Here is a 19,983-nt window from a genome sequence, read left to right as displayed (position 1 = left end):
GGCTCTGGAAGGGCGCCAAGTGAGCGCAGGGTTCCGGCGATCTGGCCAGGACTGCGCTCCACGAGATGAGAGGCTGCGTCGCGTCTCTCTCCTTCTCCGAGGACTCCGCGCTGCGCCTCCTTCTCGTTTCCCCAGCACTGGGTTCCGCTCAGTCGAGCTTCGCCACCAACGCGCGCACAGTGCCCAAGCAGCTCTTGCTGGTCCCGCGGTGCCCACGCTGGTGGCGAAGCTTGACTGAGCGGAACCCAGCGCTGTGGAAACGAGAAGGAGGCGCAGCGCGGAGTCCTCGGAGGTGGCCTCCCGCTGCTGCCGCGGTCCACTTGGCACTCCCGGGTCCTTGGAGGGGCGCGCTGGAGGGACCTTAGCGCCAGGGCGCTGGATGGGCTTAAGACGGCCCTTTGTGGCATCAGATGTGGGGCAGGATACAGTTGTCTATCAGGAGCTTACAGGAACTCCTGATGGTGCTTTCAAAAGCAAGGATCTCTGTCAGCGCTGAGCAGTTGCAGCAATCCTCTTTGAAGGTGTTCTCTCTGCCTCAGTCAGCTGACTGGTGATGAAAGTGTGTCTTCAAAGGAGGCTGCCATAACCACCGACCAGCTGATCATTGAAGAGCAGTATATGAATGTACCATATACACAAACCCCCTGAAGCAAATGACAACCTCACCTCTGCTGCTCCTCTTCCAGGTGGATGAGAGTGCTCTCCAGCTCTGTATTGTGGTCATGCTCAAAGCGGAGTAAATGCGACTCTGTTGAGTCTAACCTCCTCTGCACCTAGAAAGATGACAGATTGTGCATTGATATTAAAGCAGCACACAGAATGAAAGGCTGGCAGGAGCTGTGTATGTCCTTATATATATGTTGTACAGCACAGAATCTGTTTAAGGCAATAGGAGACTTTCTCAGAATCCCAAAACTGCTTTTTAAAAAATACCATAAATATTTAGATTTGAGAGGTCTGTGATTGGGAGAAAAGGTAGGCAACATTAAAGACAGCCACTTCCTAAACCCTCAGAAATAAAACAGGTTCTGGGCAGGGTTTTTCAAAGACATGGGAGAGGTATTCATCCCACATAGCTTTGTATTCCTTCACATGACACTATCATGTCATAAGAATTCCAGAGCCCTAGTTCCTTCAGCTAAACTCTTCTCATGGATAGTGAAAAAATGTGGAGCGAAAGAATATGATGGCAACAGGCTGGGTGTGGATGGGAAGACTTTCTATCCTTTTTTTCCATACCAGCATGTCATGTTCCCCTGCCTTGGTCACCTTTTTCCTGAACGACAAAAGCCCCAAATGTGGTAACCTTTCATTGCCGGGACGTTGCTCCAACTCCGTGATCATTCTGGTTGCCCCTTTCTGCACCTTCTCCTGCTCAAATTGCACTGTGTGATGCACTAGGGATCTCTAGTTAAAGCGCGGCAATAATTGCCTTTTAAGAACCGCTCCATGTTTGGGCTTCTCACAAATAATTGTAGTCCTGCATAGGTTCCCCTCTGTGAATTATAATCCCCTCTAAACCCCACAGGCTTTAGCCTTATATAATATTATTACCCCGCTGTGAAAAAGGCTTTGTACCCAGAACGTCCTTCATAAAATAAAAGTACTCCACTGGTTGCCTATATGACCCATACTTTACACACACAAAACACCACCAAACTGGACATTCAGAAAACCAGTGGGAGTCTTTAAAGGATATGAACTGCACAAAGACTACTTGTACCATGTATGTCATTAGGCTAGGCTCTCTGCCAAGCGCTCGCTCCAATTAAAGGTGCATGGCGTGAGGGGACAGTGATCTGCAAATTGCCCACAGTGCTAACAGTCAGGCTGCCACATGCTTCATCACGGTCATTTATAGCATGAGAAAAGCCATACGCACCATCTGTTTCTGATGCTCACACTCGGAGGTTTTCTCCAGCAGTTGTTGCTCCAGCTCCCCACATCTTTTCTTGTACTGCAGCATCTGCGCCGGGGAATAGAAGCAACAAGGCACTGCTATGAAACCATCACGTCAGCGCAAGGATTTATGCTTGCCCCATGGAACTTCCCCCCTCCTTCCCCCATGTGTCCCCTCCCCAAATCTGCACCAGAGGGTTACGGGGCAGGGGTGGGGGACTGTCAAAATAGATCTAGAGGGGTGTAGGTTGGGGGAAGAGGAAAAGAGGAAAGTCCCGTTGCATTGCAGGGGGTTAGAGCAGATGAGGTCCCTTCCAACTCTGCGATGCTCTGATTCTAAGTGTCTATCCCTGTGCTGACAGGATGGTTACTTAGCACCGTACTGGGTACAAGCCTTAGGTAAGAGAATTAAAAAATAAGACAAGAGAGAATAAAGGAAGGAACCAGTAGCCCAGACAAAGCTACTTACCAGGAATAAAAGAGGCACGAAGAATGAAAGCTTGATCCACGAGGCCAATTTATCCAACAATTTTAACAGGTCTTCAACAAATTCTAAAGAGATTTCTGAAAACTTCCCTTGGACTACTACCATGACATCTGATGGAGACTGGTCAATGTAATAAAACACTGACTATGATAAGAGCTGGACCAAGAGAACCAGAAGCGTGCAGCCACATATTAAGTTCCACTACAGCTATGCACTTGATATCAACATTGCCAATCTATATTCTAACACAGGCATCCCCAAACTGTGGCCCTCCAGATGTTCTGGCCTACAACTCCCATGATCCCTAGCTAGCAGGACCAGTGGTCAGGGAAGATGGGGATTGTAGTCCAAAACATCTGGAGGGCCAAAGTTTGGGGATGCCTGTTCTAACACCACCCCAAACTTTATCCTATGCAAGCTATTGTTAAAGAATGTAACAAGCTCTGACCCCATTGACTGGCACTGTTGACCAGAAGATCAAGTATTTTCTTTTTTTAAAAAAACAACATAAAACTTTACACCAGGAGAGGAGCTGGAACTTACTGTGGGGAACATACATCACACAGTTGATGTATTCAAGCTCCTCAGAGTGCATGCACAAATAAAAGTTGAAATGGGGGAAATGTACCTTCTTTACCTTTGGATGTGCCATGTACAACCTCCCCTTACCTGTTGCCAACTCTGAAGTTCTATGTTCATTTCTCTTGCACCGCAACAGCATATCTGGAGAACATCTATTCTCCTCATGTGCTTGTTCTGGTGGCAAAATCTAGTTTAATTCTTTGGGCCATATTCTACGTGCAAAATGGATCCCACAGAGGTGGTTGTTCTAAACCCTATTTCTCTTCAGCTGGGATCTGCTTACAGCATGAATCTTGTAAGTAAATACAAGATGGAGGAAGAATTTGGGTGTTTCCTGGCACCATTTTAATCTCTGTCAAGACAGGCCAGGCCTATAACCAGAATGTGGATGGGTTTGTTTTTTTTAAGAGAAGCAGCCATTGTATGTAATAAATACATGACTACCCCAGTGGTCAGTGAGGAAGGAAGCATCTGTAATTAAAGGAAATCTGAAGGAACAAAACAGGAAGCAGAATACAGATTCTTAGGAGTATCAGCTGGGAAATGGAGGACGAGCATCTGAGGAAACGGAAGCTGTGGTAAATAAGCCTGAGGTAAATTCCTCTTGTGGGGAAGGGTCAGGGGAATGGTAGCATTAAAACAGATACCACAAATAAATGCACTCTCTGCAATCTGTCAACAGGCACCTAGCGCAGGTGAGGGAAGCCAACGTTGGCAGGAGCACAGATGGCAGGGACGCTGGGAGAAAGGCTAGCTTGGGTGAACACCTGAATAGGGCTGCAAGTATTGCTGCTAACCAGAAGCAAGGAATGACTGTGGTTGCCAAAACAGCTAGGGATGATGGGGAGAGAGGGCCCCAAAGAAAGAAGGCCTGATTATCAGGACCAAAGGGGCCATTTAAACCAGGGGTAGGGACTTTTTTGAGTATGGGGATTGCATCCCCTTGAGATAGACCAGGCATCCCCAAACTGCGGCCCTCCAGATCTTTTGCCCTACAACTCCCATGATCCCTAGCTAACAGAACCAGTGGTCAGGGAAGATGGGAATTGTAGTCCAAAACATCTGGAGGGTCAAAGTTTGGGGATCCCTGAGATAGACCTTCTGGGGCCACATGGCAGTGGTAGGCAGGCAAAATGGGTGGAGCAACAGGTGTGACCCGTACCTTTTTACAGTGACCTGCTTTCTTGTCATACATATGCAGATGTTTCCTCCTCCTGCCCCCACCCTCTCAGACCTCAGTCCAGACAAGCAGGAGGCATTATCAAGGGACACACGCCTGTTAAGTAAAAGCACTCCAGGAGGGTGTGCAGCAGAGCCTGTGAGGAGTATAGTCTGGAAAGAGAGAGTGTGATCTAGGAAGAGTCTTAAGGGCTGAATACAGGGACCTGGAACTCTGCCTGCACCCCTGTTTAAAAAATACCCAAAGCTCCTCCCCAGAGCTTTGGACAGATCAAAGGAAGGACTTCTTAAGAACCTAAGATGCTGCCTGATGCTATGTTTGCCAATGGATCCACATGGAAACAACTGAAACTGCTGGTTGGTGGGGCTTCTTTCTTCTTGTAGTCTCATAAAAAGGCCTGGTGTGCTACTCCCATCACCCATGAGTACTGGTCCCTACAGAACACATGGAACAGAAAATGCTAGGCAGGTACAAAGAGCATGCTTTCTAAATCAACAAGACAGGACCAACAAACCTAATGGAGAACTTCTGCACCAAGCCCCACTGCTGAGTCTTTATGGAATCCATCTGTGAGACCCCACCATTTTCCCATTCATGAAAAGTAGTGCCTGTTCAAGGTAATGCCACCCACCTTGTTCTGCATCTTCTGCACTAGCTGAGCCTGGCGCTGCTGCCCATCCTGGTAGGCTTGCAGCTTGCGCTTGTATGCCTTCTCATCCTCTCTGAACTGCTGTCTCATCTGCAGGAACATTGTGCTTCCTTCCTCCTCTCCTCGGAGCTCCAGCTACAAAAGCAAACACCCTCCCTGATCCAAATGGCAGAGCAAGGGTCAGGAGCAGAACAGCAAGGAACCAATGCCTGGCTCCTTAGATGTCACACAAGAGCAATGTGGCAGGATGCAACCAAATGAATGGAAAATAAATAAATCTGTGTTTGAAAATGAGCTCTAGCTTTGCAGAATTCAGGGTTTCCAGCAGGGCTCCCAGCTGTTCCTGGACCTCTGGACAACAAGAACTTCCTTTCTCTGAAATACACATTCAACATCCCAAATACTCAAAATATACATGCCTACATTTCGCAAATGTAATGAGAATTCATGCAAATATGAATCACTGAATTTGCATGCTCTTCTTTCTCTCTTCCTTTCAGACCGTAATGCGTCTGAAATCCTGCAGTTTCAAATTAGCTAAGGCTGGTTACAAATTTAGATTTTTGGCAGGGGAAAGCTGAACAGGAGGAAGAGACTTACGGAGAAGCTGAAAGGTCAGCGTACCTAACAAGAACACTACTAAAGGCCTTAAGGGAAGGAAATATAGTGGTGATGGGCACAGAATCTTTCTGTAGACACTGCCTGCTCATTTTGGTATGTCTCTGGACAGCTAAAGGGTGATAAAAAAGCTTTGAAGGAAAAAAAAGAAACTTGAGACTATTACAGTACAATCCTATGCATATTTACTATGGGTTCAGTGAAACTTATGCCCAGGTAAATGTGTACAGGACAGCAGCCTTAGGCTGCAACACTAAACAGACTTACAGGAGATTAAGCCCCACTAGACACACTGGAACTAAATTATAAACATGCATAGGATTATTCAGGTTAAATAGTGCCCTAGATACTAGGTCTCACACAATCCTGCACTTTGCACTACATGCAGAAATACACCAGCTTGAATATTGTTTATGATTTGGTAGTTAGAACCTCAAAGCAAATGGTGGCAAAAGCTTCCTAATGGAATTCAAATGTAGCTCCTTCTTCTGCCTAGCAAAATTTATGACGACTACAGCAGGGTTGGGGAACCTCAGGTCTGGGGGCGACATGTCACCCTCCAGGACTCACTGTGTGACCCTCAGGACTCTTCCCAGGCCACACACCCTTCATAGACACCCAATTCCCCATGGCACATCCTTCATTGGCCCTGCCCTGCACCCCCCTTGACTGTTTTTGCTTGGCTGGACTGTGTCCTTGAACTCCGATAATGCCTCTTACTTGCCTAGATGGAGGACAGAGAAGGGAGAGTGTGTGGGTTTCTGTAAGACTAGCCTACTATATACAGGTAAAATTTACATTTGTTGCTCCACCCACTTGTTCCTCCGGACCCACCCACCACTGACCCACAGCCCACAGAAGGCTACTCAGGAGGGAATGTGGCGCTTGGTCAGAAAAAGGTTCTCCATCCCTTCCCTACATGAATCAAGACCTCACCCATTCATTCCGTTTCTTTTGGCCTCCCAAATAGCATTCATTCCATTGCTACCATTCAGCAAAAAGGAGCAGCTGGGGGCAGGGCAGCGGTCCCAGTCTGTTGGAACAGCTTTTTGAAGGGCTTGATGCTGAGTCAGGCCTGGATCTCCGTGCCTGTCATGTGGACTGGAGGCAGGGATTGTTTGGACTTATAATTATTTATGCTCCTCTGGATGGGAACCTTTGTCTAACCAAGAATGTGCCCTATGTTCTCCAGGCAGCAAACCAAGCACCAGTTTCTCCCGGGGAAGGGGCCACACAGCTAAGCACCATGACCACCTGCATACTCCAGAAAGCAGCAGTATGTGAAAACAGGGCCAACATCCTGTCCGTTCTAGCACGCCTGAGGAGATATCAATGAACTGTGTCTGTGCACCATAATCTCCCAACATTTGCACACTAGAATGTGATTCCTGGCAATTTTCCTTCAAAGGGTCACTGCTGCAGCAGAATGCTAGATGATTGGTTGGGTTTAAAAGCAGCTGCTCTGCCATTCTGTTTCCGAGTCTACTTTCACACAAATAAACACTTTTAAAACATATTAACTGTATCTAAGTAATGAAGACATACTGGCCAAACATTATGCTTACGTTAACCTTTCTTTCTTAGGCATAGTGTGCTTACCCTACTGTAGTGTGGGAAACACAACCTAGCACAACCTAATGAGGCCTCTTCCTCATTATTTTGATTTATTTCATAGGTGCTCCTCAATTACTTACAACATAACATTATTACAGTATTCTACTTTCAGTATTCAATTTCATTGTACTATTTAAAGTACAATGACAATAAAGTATCTAGCTAGCTAGCTGGAGAATGACGCTGAACCAGATGGCATTTGCGCTCACAGGAGCCACTATTTTATAAAAGGGGAGTGCAACTTGATAGAAAATGGGAGGGGTGCTTCCAGACATCAAAAACATAGGTAAAGGTAAAGGGGCCCCTGACCATCAGGTCCAGTCGTGTCCGACTCTGGGGTTGTGGCGCTCATCTCGCTCTATAGGCCGAGGGAGCCGGCGTTTGTCTGCAGACAGCTTCTGGGTCATGTGGCCAGCATGACAAAGCTGCTTCTGGCGAACCAGAGCAGCGCACAGAAACGGCATTTACCTTCCCGCCGGAGCGGTCCCTATTTATCTACTTGCACTTTGATGTGCTTTCAAACTGCTAGGTGGGCAGGAGCTGGGACCGAGCAACAGGAGCTCACGCCGTTGCAGGGATTCGAATCGCCAACCTTCTGATCAGCAAGCCCTAGACTCTGTGGTTTAACCCACAGCGCCACCTGGGTCTGTAAAGAAATAAGGTTCTTTTGCTAGAAGCTCATCTTTTCCTGATTGAATGTCTTTCTTACGAAATTCTGCCTGGGTGCTCCTAAGTTTACACGAGCCCAAAACACCACAAAGCCTAGAATGCTCAACAATAGATATATTTTTTTCCCAATCTTTTCAGATCCAAGTCTCACCTTTCACACCAAACTGTAACATGAGACCCACTTTATTTATTTTTTAATCCTTCTCTCATGTGGTCATCGTGTATGACTATCTATGTGTGTTTTGATTTGGAAGCAGCTCCCAGCGACTTCAAAATGGAGCCAAACCGATAACCATTTGCGAAGAATATGGTTCTCCAATGGTCCTATATACAGCCTGACTTTTGCAATGTAGACCACAGATTCTGAATGCCCTTCCTCCTTTAAAACTGCTCTTGCTGTGTCTCAAGAGATGTTTATGACATTGAAGGGCAGCCAGGACTACAAGGAGTAAAGGAAACTGCTACAATCTAAGTTCTTGTGGGAGAGCAGCCAAATGAAACGATGGAACCAATGTCCATAAACTGTATGTTGTCATGTCACAGGACCTGCGCAGGACATGGGGAAGTGTGCATGACCAAGAGTCATGGCAATGTAAGGTTTATCTGAACTTATGAATAAGCCCTCCATCTTAATTCTCTCTCTGTGTTGCCAGTCAATATGTCATCAGCTGCCAATCTACACCAGCTGCAAGAGAGAATGATGGATAATCATTTCGTGACGGAGCTCTCAGTTGGATTTGTGTCTTTGCAAGATTGTTCCATACAAAAAGTAGCTTGTTGTTTTTTTTTAGATGGGTTTCTTCAAATGTTGATCTTACCCTCTCACTAACGGCATGGTATTTGCTAGCCAGCTCATCCTTCTCCGCACGAGTTTGTGCCAACAGGTCCTCAAGGCGTGAGAGCTCCTTCTGCAACAAGCGGTTTTCTTCTTGCATATTGACTGCAGAGGCTGTTTCTGACAAAGCTGGAAACAGCAATAAAAGGAATAGGTTGGCTGCAGGTAGGAATAAGGGATATACTTAATTCAGTTCACAGTGAAAGGTGAGCCTACCAAATCCACACTTTTTGAAACACTATGGGAACTGAAACACAACCGTTCTAAATTTGCACTTATCTGAATTTTGCGATAAGAGTTCTCCAACCAAGCGATGTTTTTACAAAATATATTCATGTATTAAAATTCCTTGCAAAAATGTGCACATTAGTCAAAACTGCCTATAAAAATGTTTTTATTAAGAGAATTCACACGCAGATGCCTAAATGAATTTATGATTAGAAAAATGAGGAACTCAGAGAACTAAAATTGACAGACCATTTCCTTCCTAGTTCCAGGAAAGGCAACCTATGAACAGATTGAGGATGTTCACCCTACCAAGGTATATGGATTAACCTCTTAGTACAAAAACCTTGGGATTCAAAACATAAGCACTTAAGTTGTCCAAAAGGGATGTATACCTCGGGTTACAGCCGCTTCAGATTGTATCTTTTCGGGTTGCACTCAGCGCCGAACCCGGAAGTACCAGAATGGGTTACTTCTGGGTTTTGGTGCGCGACCATGTGCAAAAATGCTAAATTGCACTTTGCACATGCGCAGAAGTGCCCAATCGCAACCCGTGCGTGCACAGAGCGAGTTGCAAACACTGCAGGTTGCGAAAGTGCCTCCCGCACGGATCACGTTCGCAACCTGAGCGTCCACTGTACTAAGAATTGATTGCAAGCAAGTACTTGATACAAGATATCTGCCTTATTTATTTTGCTAAAGCATCTTCCAATAAAAGTTTAATGTTTAATTATGGCAAAGCACAGCATTCTTTCTCCGTTTTTGAGGGACAGGGCTCACTCTTTGAGCCATCCTATGAAACGGAAGTAGCAATGACTGCTCCCTACATCAAATGGGGGGGGCACCTTTTGCGTGGTCGCGCACAGCCCCCTGGATCCCAGTGAGGCTCCTGGTAGTTTGGGCTGGCTTCATCCTCCCCAGGCTGGATACCTGGAGGTCTATGCCTACCTCAGCCAATCACCCAATTTTGCTTGGGGAGGCATTGCCACGGGATCGGCAGGTAAGATGAGGGACCATCCTGCCCACACAACAGAAGGTGAATCTTACCTGCAAAGTGGCAGTCGGCTCCAGAGCTTCTCCCACCCTGCCCTCCCTCAGTTAAGTCTTCTTTTGCAGCTTAACCTCTTCTCCACAGGTACACAGGCGCTGCTACGTCAAGGTCACTGTTGAAGGGCCGGAAAGGAATTCTCCTGCATTGGCAGGTTTTGCCTTTCCCGTAGCAAAATGTCACAACTTTGGCGCTTTCAGGCCTTGGGCAGAATCCTTTAGTCTATCTTCCTAAATGGGTGTGTGGGGTGTGAGGCAGAGACCTATGCCCCCTTTGCGGCAGTGATCCCAGGGTTCCCCTTTAAAGGGGTCTTGAGGGGAGGCATTGGTCATACGCCGAGAGGTTGTCATTGCTCTCCCCTCCAACGGCGGCAAAACGGGGGGCGGGCTCTCTGCTTGAAAATATGTTCTCCAGAGCCAGCCCAATCCCCACACATTCTGGATAACCCTGATGTCTCCCAGATCCCCGGCTGGGGACTGGGTAGGATAAACACCCAATGTCTCCCTACATCTGAAACTTAATAAAGTTGTGGCCAATTTTAATCCCATAGCATGTTGTCTTGTGTCATTATTCCGCTCGGGGGTCACTTGGGGTTGGGGGGGGGGCTCTGCCTGTCCGCGCAATGTTTCTAAAGAATTCCAGGGACTAAAGACTGTTCTTTAGCAAGAGACACCTGCATTCATTATCTAACTCTGTACGTTCCAGGGCTGCTTTCTAGTGTTGAAAACAGGTTCTGGGGCCAGATGATGTCTAGCCAAAAGTGTGGCCATGCGTTTACAAAGCTGTATGGAAAGCTGCCTTGAGAGGGCCTATTAATCACAGGCCGCAAGATAGCCATACCCAACCGTTACAGGGATAATGATGATCTTCCATATGGGGACTGAGAAGCTTGGGCTAATTTTCCAGCTCGAGTCCAGGCACGCTGAGTGTTGCTTGGCAGGTTGCTTAATCTTTCTGATCCTCAAATGCAACATGACGGCAAACAACTTTATATTGTCTTCTGGAAGCCTGAGCTAAACCATCTCCCTCCGTCTTTGCTTGGTGGCTATGGCTGAGAATCTCTAAGGTTCAGGAACTCTTCCCAACTGTGATTTATTTATTTTTGCAATGAGAGAGAAATCCACAATGTCTTTTGGGGACATAAAAGAAAAGGGCAATCATCTGAAAGAAAGGGTGTCCTTTGGACTTAGGACCATTGTTCTCCCTTGCTATAGCTAGGGTTGGCAAAGGACATTTTGCTGCTTGAGGCAGAGCAGGAAATGCTCCCCAGTTGCAAAGTCAAGGTGCATGTACCAAAGACCAAACCATTTGCTGCTCTTTCTATGTCTGCTGCCTCAGGCATTCACCTCGCTCTGCCCAATATTAGGACTGGCCCTGGTGATTGCTCTTTCCCCTCTTCCACCTGGAAAGGCTACAGTCTGCTCACAGTCAGAAACACAATATTGGATTAATTTACCATGAACAGAAGCTGCTAGTTTTACATAGTACTCTGAACGAGTCCGATGGACTGCTTTGCATGGAATGGAAGCGAGGAAAGGCTGTTACCACATGCACGGCGAGAGTGGACTGAATTTTCTGACAACTTCTTCCAAGGAGGAAGTCTTCAGAAACATCATCAAGCCAACACTGCGTGTTATGTGGGGATGTTAGGAGCTTCCTAATTTCCTGCATTTGTTCTTGCTTTGAAAACCCCAACCTCGGGATGTCTCTGCTCTATGTCTCTGCCAAAGTCCAAGACAGCACCTTGGGATGATGACGGCTCAGCTAGACTCTGTGTGATGATTTGCCGGATCCTAGCTGGGACAGTTGTGGGTGCAGCGCTCTCTCCTTCCCCTTGCACGGTCAATGCTTTGTCATCTTTGCTTGCTCTGGGATGCAGCACCGTATCCTCCAGTTTCTAAAATACACACAGAAGTTAAGCATTGGCTGGCAAACTTGTAATAAATAATAATAATTTATTATTTATTATTTATACCCCGCCCATCTGGCTGGGCTTCCCCTGCCACTCTGGGCGGCTTCCAACAAACATTAAAATACATCAAATATCACAGATTAAAAACTTCCCTAAACAGGGCTGCCTTTAGGTATTTTCTAAATGTCAGGTAGTTGTTTATCTCTCTGACCTCTGATGGGAGGGTGTTCCACAGGGCAGGTGCCACTACCGAGAAGGCCCTCTGCCTGGTTCCCTGTAGCTTTGCTTCTCGCAGTGAGGGAACCGCCAGAAGGCTCTCGGCGCTGGACCTCAGTATCTGGGCAGAACGATGGGGGTGGAGACGCTACTTCAGGTATACTGGACCGAGGCCGTTTAGGGCTTTAAAGGTCAGCACCAACACTTTGAATTGCTCTCGGAAACATACTGGGAGCCAATGTAGGTCTTTCAAGACCGGTGTTATGTGGTCTCGGCGGCCGCTCCCAGTCACCAGTCTAGCTGCCGCATTCTGGATTAGTTGTAGTTTCCGGGTCACCTTCAAAGGTAGCCCCATATAGAGCGCATTGCAGTAATCCAAGCGAGGTTTTATTTAGCCATTGCTGGACCCTGGGAAGCGATTACCTCTTTATGATGGACTTTCTGAGATCAGCATAAAACTAAACTTAGAGCTAAGAATGGCTGTCACATAGCTAGAAACCTTTGAAGGTAAGGGGGAGTGGTTTAGAGAGAGACTGCTGTAAAAACAAAAGTGATCTCTTTATATCTCATTGACATTTAGCGCATTTCAACAAGTTATAAACTCAATAAAAATAGAAAGGCAAGGACATCTGCAAGGCTTCAGCTAAAACCAAAAATACAATGATACCAATCTTTTAAACTTATGAAGATCCAGGAATTCAAATATCTGCACAAGTTATTTCCCCCTCCTGACTCACTCTTTATGTACAAAGTTAGCATTTTCAAAATTGCTTATGAAATATAATACAATTCTCTACTTTGTGTCCTCACCTAGGTGAGTGCAAGTTAAGATTCTACAAGGGTGCACAGCATTACAAGGCCTTGCGCTGTGTTATTTTAAAAATATTTCTAAAAGCTTTTTTGTGATAATAAATCCTGCTACATTAGCTTCACTTTATCACATGTCTGCGGTAAAATTACATGAACCAATGTTGTCGGTTACATGGCCAGAATTCATGTTATGAAATATGTGTCAAAGTTTCTGAAAACCATTATGAAATCTTATGCAGGTGAAGCACGCAAGGACAAAAGAGCATCGAAATTATGAAAGATAAAGAGCCTCGATGCAAGATGAGCATAATAATTTTGTGGGAAATGAACAAGGTGAAATGACATCAGGAATTACAACACTACTCTTGGACCTTATGTTTTGTTGCTGATGCTACTAGAACTGCTAGCACCGTTTAAAACTAGTACTAAAGATGATGAGAATGGTGTTCTGGCACCCTATTTCTATCTGCAAAATGGGGTCTTGAAGGGCTATATGCTTGTGAAACATGGACCACTTATAAACGTCATCTCCAACTGCTCGAAAGATTCCATCAATGGTGTCTCCGAAAATTTTTACACATCACTTGGGAAGACTGGTGAACTAATATCAGTGTACTGAAAGAAACAAAGATCACCAGTGTGGATTCTTCAACATCAACTTCGTTGGACTGGTCATGTTGTGCGGATGCCTGATGATCGTCTTCCAAAGCAACAACACCGATGTATGACTGTACTCTATTCCAAACTTAAAAATAGAAAGCGTATTGCTGGTGGTCAACAAAGGAGGTTTAAAGACTGTCTCAAGGCAAATCTTTAAAAATGTAGTATAAACACTGACAACTGGGAAACACTGGCCTGCGAGCGCTCCAGTTGGAGAACAGCCTTTACCAAAGGTGTCATGGGCTTTGAAGAAACTCGAACTCAGGACGCAAGGGAGAAACGTGCTAAGAGGAAGGCACGCTTGGCAAATCCACACCATGATCAACTCCCACCTGGGAACCAATGGCCCCACTGTGGAAGGACGTGTGGATCCAGAATTGGCCTCCACAGTCACTTATGGACCCATTGTTAAAATCGTTTTTATGGAAGACAATCTTACTCGGCTACAAATGATCACTAAAGAAGAAGAAGATCTGCAAAATGTTGAGGGTATTTTTTTCTCATGGCTGATGCTATTCGCAAATGTACAGTGCATGTAAATCACGGGTAGATCTGAGATCTGAACTTAATTTGTGCCAAAGGCACTGGGGCTTATGCCTATTAGGTGGTTGTAAAGTTTGATTCTGAGGCGATTTTGGAATTGTGTCGGGTAGGAACATCTTTACTTTTTTGCCCTTCTCACCCTGTTGTCAAACCCACACAGGTGGCTAATTCGCTTGTCTGCTTATCTTCTCAATGTTTTATTGCTGGGCCCAGTCATTACTGGGGCTCCCTTGTGCTCACAGAACAAGAAAGACATATTGCATGAAGATGTGAAGCATAATAATAAACAAAAAAACAGTTGTTGCCATGCCAACAGAGCTAAAACGTCGTACAGAAAATACAGCAACAATGCCCTCTATCGTCTGTACCTCATCAATTACGAACAAATCTCATTGAAATAAGGAGGCTGCTGCAATCTGCACTTCATTCCAAATCTTGTTTCCAATTGTCTCTGAAAAGCACGGTACAGTACTCCACTTCCCAGGATACACATGATGTTATAAAGACAGCAAAACCATCCTGTAAAATCTCTTGCTTATATTTTGACAAATGTCTCACAATGTTCTTCATCATTTCTCCTCCATCACTATTGGAGCCTCAACCCCCCCCTTTTAAAATGCAATCCACTCTCATGCACATCCCCATAATATTTTCAGCTGATCTATCAGTAGGGGGGGGGGATTTTTGGATCATGTACAACTTCAGCTAGAACAAAATTAGTACTGTATCTCAAAAGTTAGATTCCTGTCTCCCATTGCAGAAAATCTCTCTCTCTGTGTGTGTGTGCCTGTGTGCTTGAGACTGCATAAATTATATTTTTCCTAAACTACCCAAGACTACAAGATGAGGAAGTGTATACATGTTTTTGTTTTTGTGACTGTGTGGAACCCAGTTCAGCTACTGATTGATTGTGACTGCAGTACATTGCTTATTGCTTTCATTTTATGGATCAATGGTCTCGTTAGATAGTAAGATTCATGTTAAATTGCTGTTTTAGGAGTTGTTTTTAAAAGTCTGGAACGGATTAATCTATTTTGCATTACTTTCTATGGGAAAGCGTGCCTTGGTTTTGGAACGGATTTCCAGAATGGATTAAGTTTGAGAACCAAAGCACCACTGCAGACTACTATTCTCAGGGCACTTTAAGGTTTTGGTGGATGCAGGAGAGATTTGGTGCTCTCATATTATTATTTCTGCAAGGTGGCCAAGGGTGGTATGTGATCTTTTCTTTCCTGTAAACTTTCCTCAAGCATCTCTGCAACCCCATTGGCTGGCTGCACTTCCTTATTTGAAAAAGTCCCATAGGAGGAGTTACCTCATGATTTCTCCCCCTGGGCTTTGATTGAATCAGTGGCAGAGGGCAAAGGGCAGACCACTGAGGAAATGTTTTGTAGAATGGGAAGAAAAATGTCACCCACCAAGCATAATTTAGCCACCTCAAAAGTAAAGAAAGCATGGCAAAAAAAGACCTGCACCCCACCCGCAAGAATTTTACCAAAAAAAACCCCCTCTCCTTTTCAATAATTTTGGTTGGGGGAAAAACATGAGAGAATAGTTTGGCACAGCACTACAATTATCCAAGCACTTTGGTGGGCAGCCTGGTTTGTAGAGGGAAGAAAAGAAAATAGCAAGTGCCTAGGCTATATTGCATGAGCATCTGAAGGACCAGTTGCTGTGCAGTTAAAATCAATATGTCTATCCACGGAAATAGATGAGAACTGGCCCTCGTAGCTACAACTTAAGCAATGAATTCACCTTGGGCATACCAAATCACAATGAAGTCCAAGAAGAGCTTTGGTACAAAGTACAATCATTTTAAGAGATTGAAAACATTCTACTTCTAAAACTCAAATACAAATGGTATCATTTTGCAATAACAAATTCCTGTTTTAAAAATGCAGATCACTGCACAGACCACACATGGCATAAGGCAGACAAATGCAAATGGAAATCACACAGAGAAACATACAATGACACCGAGATTCGCTCAGACATATATCAAATGCTGCCTGATGAAGACTAGGAGCAAAGAGCCAAATCTCTGATAGTTTCAGTTAGATTAGGCTCTGCTCCAGTGATGGGAAACCTTTGAGGTCTTGGACTCCAGTTCCCATCAGTCCCAGCCAGCATGGACAATGGTCAGAGGAGTTGGGGCTTGTAGTCTAACCACCACTGGAGGATCAAAGATGTCTCACCATTGTTCTACTGGGTGCTATGTAGGTTTTATGCTACACCTAGGACTGCTAATAATAGGTTTTTAAAAAACCTGAGGGGAATATGTTTTTGTAAGGTGATATTGTCCCTTTAACAACTTATCCAATCCCCCCCCCTATTTTTTTTTTTAGCATTTTGGCCTTTTGAAACAACAGATGCCACATGTGAGTATGAAAACTGCAAGACTAGCAGAAATTCCAGTTTAGCATAGTTGTAACATTGAGGCCACCCATCAGCAAAGGCATTGATTAAAACACTTTGCCTGGGTAATGAGTTGCAGCTGTAGTATGGAGTCTCTAAATAGGACCCATGGAGATAGCTACTCCCTCTGCAGCTGGTGATGTCAGCACAGCTGTGGAAAGAGCAGCCATTGGTGAGGCATCTGCATGTTAGCTGACTTTGCCCATTCACAAAGAAGAGTAGCGAAACACAATCCACCAACATGCAAGGCAAGTACAAAATGGTCTCCTGAAAGGTGTCAAGGCCTGTAGTAAGTTGACAATCCACTTGCAGCTCATGCCGCAGGGCGAAGGACAAGTGTGATCATTTCAACAGTATCAATCCCACCTCATTTCAAGCATAGCTCAAAAATCCATGAAGCACAATGCGGGAAAGCCAACTGTAGGAAAGCTGTTCACGTTTTCCTATATGAAGGGTATTTGGGGGCATGAAGCTCTTGCTCTTACCAGGTTGGGCATTGTGAATGGACCAGGTTGTGAATGTGAAGAAGATTGCCTCCTTATTGGAAATCCATGTACTATTCCAATTTACAGACGTAAAATGATAAGTGTAAGAGAATGAGATGATTGGCCTTACTCTGTAAGACAGTGCAATCTCACATGAAGCCCTTGAGCCAGTCACAATCTTGTTCTCTGGCTCCTACTTCATGGCAATTTACCATCCCTCTAGCAGAGTGGTTTGTGCCAGGCTCCTTTCTACACTTATGATTTATAGAAGGGGTAGCCACATGTTAGTCTATTTTAGCAAAAACAACAGAATATCATGCTACCATAAAGACATGACTAAGCAGACCCTGGCCCAAGAAAGATTATGCCAGCCCTCCCTTTGCCAACCTGGTGACTTCCAGATGTTCAGGACTATAACTCCCATCTAGCTGGGACAGATGGGAGAGTATGGCTGGGGTGGATAAAGGCTGTATAGAAGCATCAAAGCATTACAATATTGACAGTTTTATGGTAGGCTAGTTCTGTACTCCCCCACTGGAATTCAATCCAGTGAACAGCAGCTCTGAAATCAATAGATGTTTCCACAGAATTAAGTCCAGTTTACCATTGCAGCCCTATGAGCACTTCCTTGGGAATAAGTCTAATTAAACTCAACGAGACTTCGGAGTGAACGTGTAGGATAGGGCTGTAAATCTATTTTCCTGTTGGGCATAGCTGCCAAGTTTTCCCTTTTCTCGCGAGGAAGCCTATTCAGCATAAGGGAAAATCCCTTAAAAAAAGGGATAACTTGGCAGCTATGGTTGGGTTGCGCTCACACATCCTCCAGCCTAGTCCTTTGCTCCTTACTCTCATTTCTGAAAACTTGCTGCCATCTACTGTCACTTATAATGGCAACAACTACATTTGTCACAAAACAACTTCAGCCCATGTAAGACAACAGTCCACCAACCCCGGATGCCACAGTCATACACGGATGCCTTGAAGGACAGAGCAGAAGCCAAACACAGAAAGACTTCAATCATGGGTTTTAATAGGCCATATTTTCAAAATCTCCAGAGAAATTCTACTTGCAGTAAAATGCACATGCAAACAAACAAACATATAACAGCTCTCCTTAGAACACTAAGGATTTGAGATGAGACAAAAAAGGGTACTCTGCTAAGCTGGCTGCTTCTGGGTCATGCTGCAAAACCAGTCTCTGTATGGTCCCATGGTTTATAGAAGCCCTGTCTGATTTAATACTTTATAAACTTTGCTGGTGCAATTACTTTATACCCCAGTTGTAATGCTGTACAGTACTCCCATGAACACAGAATGCTGCCTGATACCAAGTCAATCCCACTCGGTACACTCTGTACTGACCAGCAACAGGTCTCCAGGGTTTCATGACAGTGTTGCCCCCACCCCAGGTGGAGATGTTGGAGAGCAAACCTGGGACCATTTGCAAACAAAGCCTGTGCTCTACCTTAATGCACTGTAATGGCCCTTCCCCTGATAATATTCTCACAACCACACTGTGAGGCAGGTACTAGGTTAGTTTGAGAAACAGGGACTGACCCAAGGTCACTCAATGAGTATTGGGTTGGACTAGATGGTCCTCAATGTCCCTCCCCACTCTGATTCTAGGATTTCTGTTCTGAGTTCCACGGGTTGGTGATATGACCCTGGGCCCCGCTGTCCAACACTGTTACACGTATTTGCACATCATATCAAGAGATTGCAGAGGTTTTAATCCATATCATCTTCTCTGTAGACATCCAGAAACTAAATATTGTCCAGATCGGCGACATGAAAGGGGAGCAGACGCGAAATATTTTTATTTCGCCATTTTACTTCCGAAGTTGGGAACCTGGCCCCTGCCCGCACCCCCCGCCAAGGGAATGCAATTCTATCCTTTTCTGGCTCGTCATGTGCGAGGGGGCGGAGGCAGTGCGTTTTAATTACATGCTCTGGACTTAGCCGCAGGAGAAGTATTAGAAAGCGAGCCACTCACTCACCAACCTGGATTGCAGCCTCCAGCCTCAGACTTGGCTTCTCCTCGCTGCTCTCGCTCATCGCTCAAAGACCGGGGCAAGGACCAGCCAGAGAGGCCGAGCGCGGGCCGAGCAGCTCTTCTCGGGACTTGCAAAATAAGAGGGAACGGTGCACCCGCGGGTCGGAAGCCCGCTCCCTGGAGAAAGAGTTTGCAGGCCTGGAGTGTCGGCGACTCCCTGCGGAACCTTCTCCGCTGCCTTCAGGAATGGAGGACGCACGCGGCGGGGCCCGGCCGCGGTTGCTAAGACAACGGGGACGCCGAGTAACCCTTGTCGCCATGGAAACAGAACGCGGCCCGGGGTTGCCGCGGAAACCAAAGAGACGCGGGAAGCCGAACTGTTTCACCGGGCCCGGCGAAGGAGAAAGCGGGAGAACTTCTCTCCCCACTGTTGGGCAGGGGAAGGTTGATCCCAAGGTAATAATAATGTAATTAATAACACACTCCAGCCTTAGGAAATAAGTACAGTACAAATAAACATATATAGTTAGGGTTGTGAGAGGCAACTCTATGGAATACTCTGTCTCTCTTAATAGTATTTCTAAACTGACTCTCAACATAAGTATGCAGAGTGAGGTAACCTCCCTCATGCCCATAAACTACATCAATCCATTTCGCCTCCCCCCCCCACCTCCATTCTACCACTCGGTCCTCTCTCTTGCCTGTGTTAAGCAAAGGAGTCTCTCCTATATGCCAGGTATTCATCATGGAAAACCCCTTCTCCACATAAGAGCCTGGGGACTCCTATTTCAGTGTATCTGAAGAAGTGTGCATGCACACGAAAGCTCATACCAAAATAAAAACTTAGTTGGTCTTTAAGGTGCTACTGAAGGAATTTTTTTATTTTAAATATAAAGGAGTGGCAGGAATGCCCATTTAGTGGCTGGTAAGAGCCTTTTGCTCTCCACCTTCCCTAAATGGAAAGTGTTGGAATGCCATCGCTGCACAGCTGCAACTAATTTCACTAATTCGGCCTTCTCAGTGAAACCTTTTGTTTCTGATGCTTCTCCAGCCCCCTCCTCCCATTTTGGTTTTATTTAAATTTGCCCAAAAATATTCAACTCCCCTTTCCAATCTCCTCCTTCTGTGCTGAAGGATAGGCTG

The 19,983-nt window shown here is 45.5% G+C and overlaps 1 protein-coding gene across 4 annotated transcripts in view; it reads right to left on the bottom strand.

The window, feature by feature from the left end:
• The window catches only part of CROCC2 (ciliary rootlet coiled-coil, rootletin family member 2), a 93,631-nt gene extending 74,517 nt beyond the window's left edge, over positions 1–19,114 (bottom strand). Inside the window, exons 1-6 of one of the 4 annotated variants that reach the window (XM_035133879.2) lie at positions 18,849–19,114; positions 11,550–11,703; positions 8,517–8,662; positions 4,780–4,932; positions 1,883–1,966; positions 667–773 (exon numbers count right to left, since the gene is read on the bottom strand). In XM_035133879.2, coding sequence (XP_034989770.2) covers positions 667–773; positions 1,883–1,966; positions 4,780–4,932; positions 8,517–8,662; positions 11,550–11,703; positions 18,849–18,902 — 698 coding nt within the window. In that variant the 5' untranslated portion in view covers positions 18,903–19,114. Of the gene's footprint in view, positions 1–666; positions 774–1,882; positions 1,967–4,779; positions 4,933–8,516; positions 8,663–9,805; positions 11,458–11,549; positions 11,704–18,844 lie in introns of those variants that run through there. The other 3 variants (XM_060274572.1, XM_060274571.1, XM_060274573.1) reach the window with 3 other exon arrangements.
• Positions 19,115–19,983: the final 869 nt, after the last annotated feature.

The sequence above is a fragment of the Zootoca vivipara genome, chromosome 5, assembly GCF_963506605.1.
Source record: "Zootoca vivipara chromosome 5, rZooViv1.1, whole genome shotgun sequence".
Classification (NCBI taxonomy): domain Eukaryota; kingdom Metazoa; phylum Chordata; class Lepidosauria; order Squamata; family Lacertidae; genus Zootoca; species Zootoca vivipara.
Note: the sequence above shows the minus strand (reverse complement) of the source record. Positions and strands in the feature narration are given on the sequence as shown.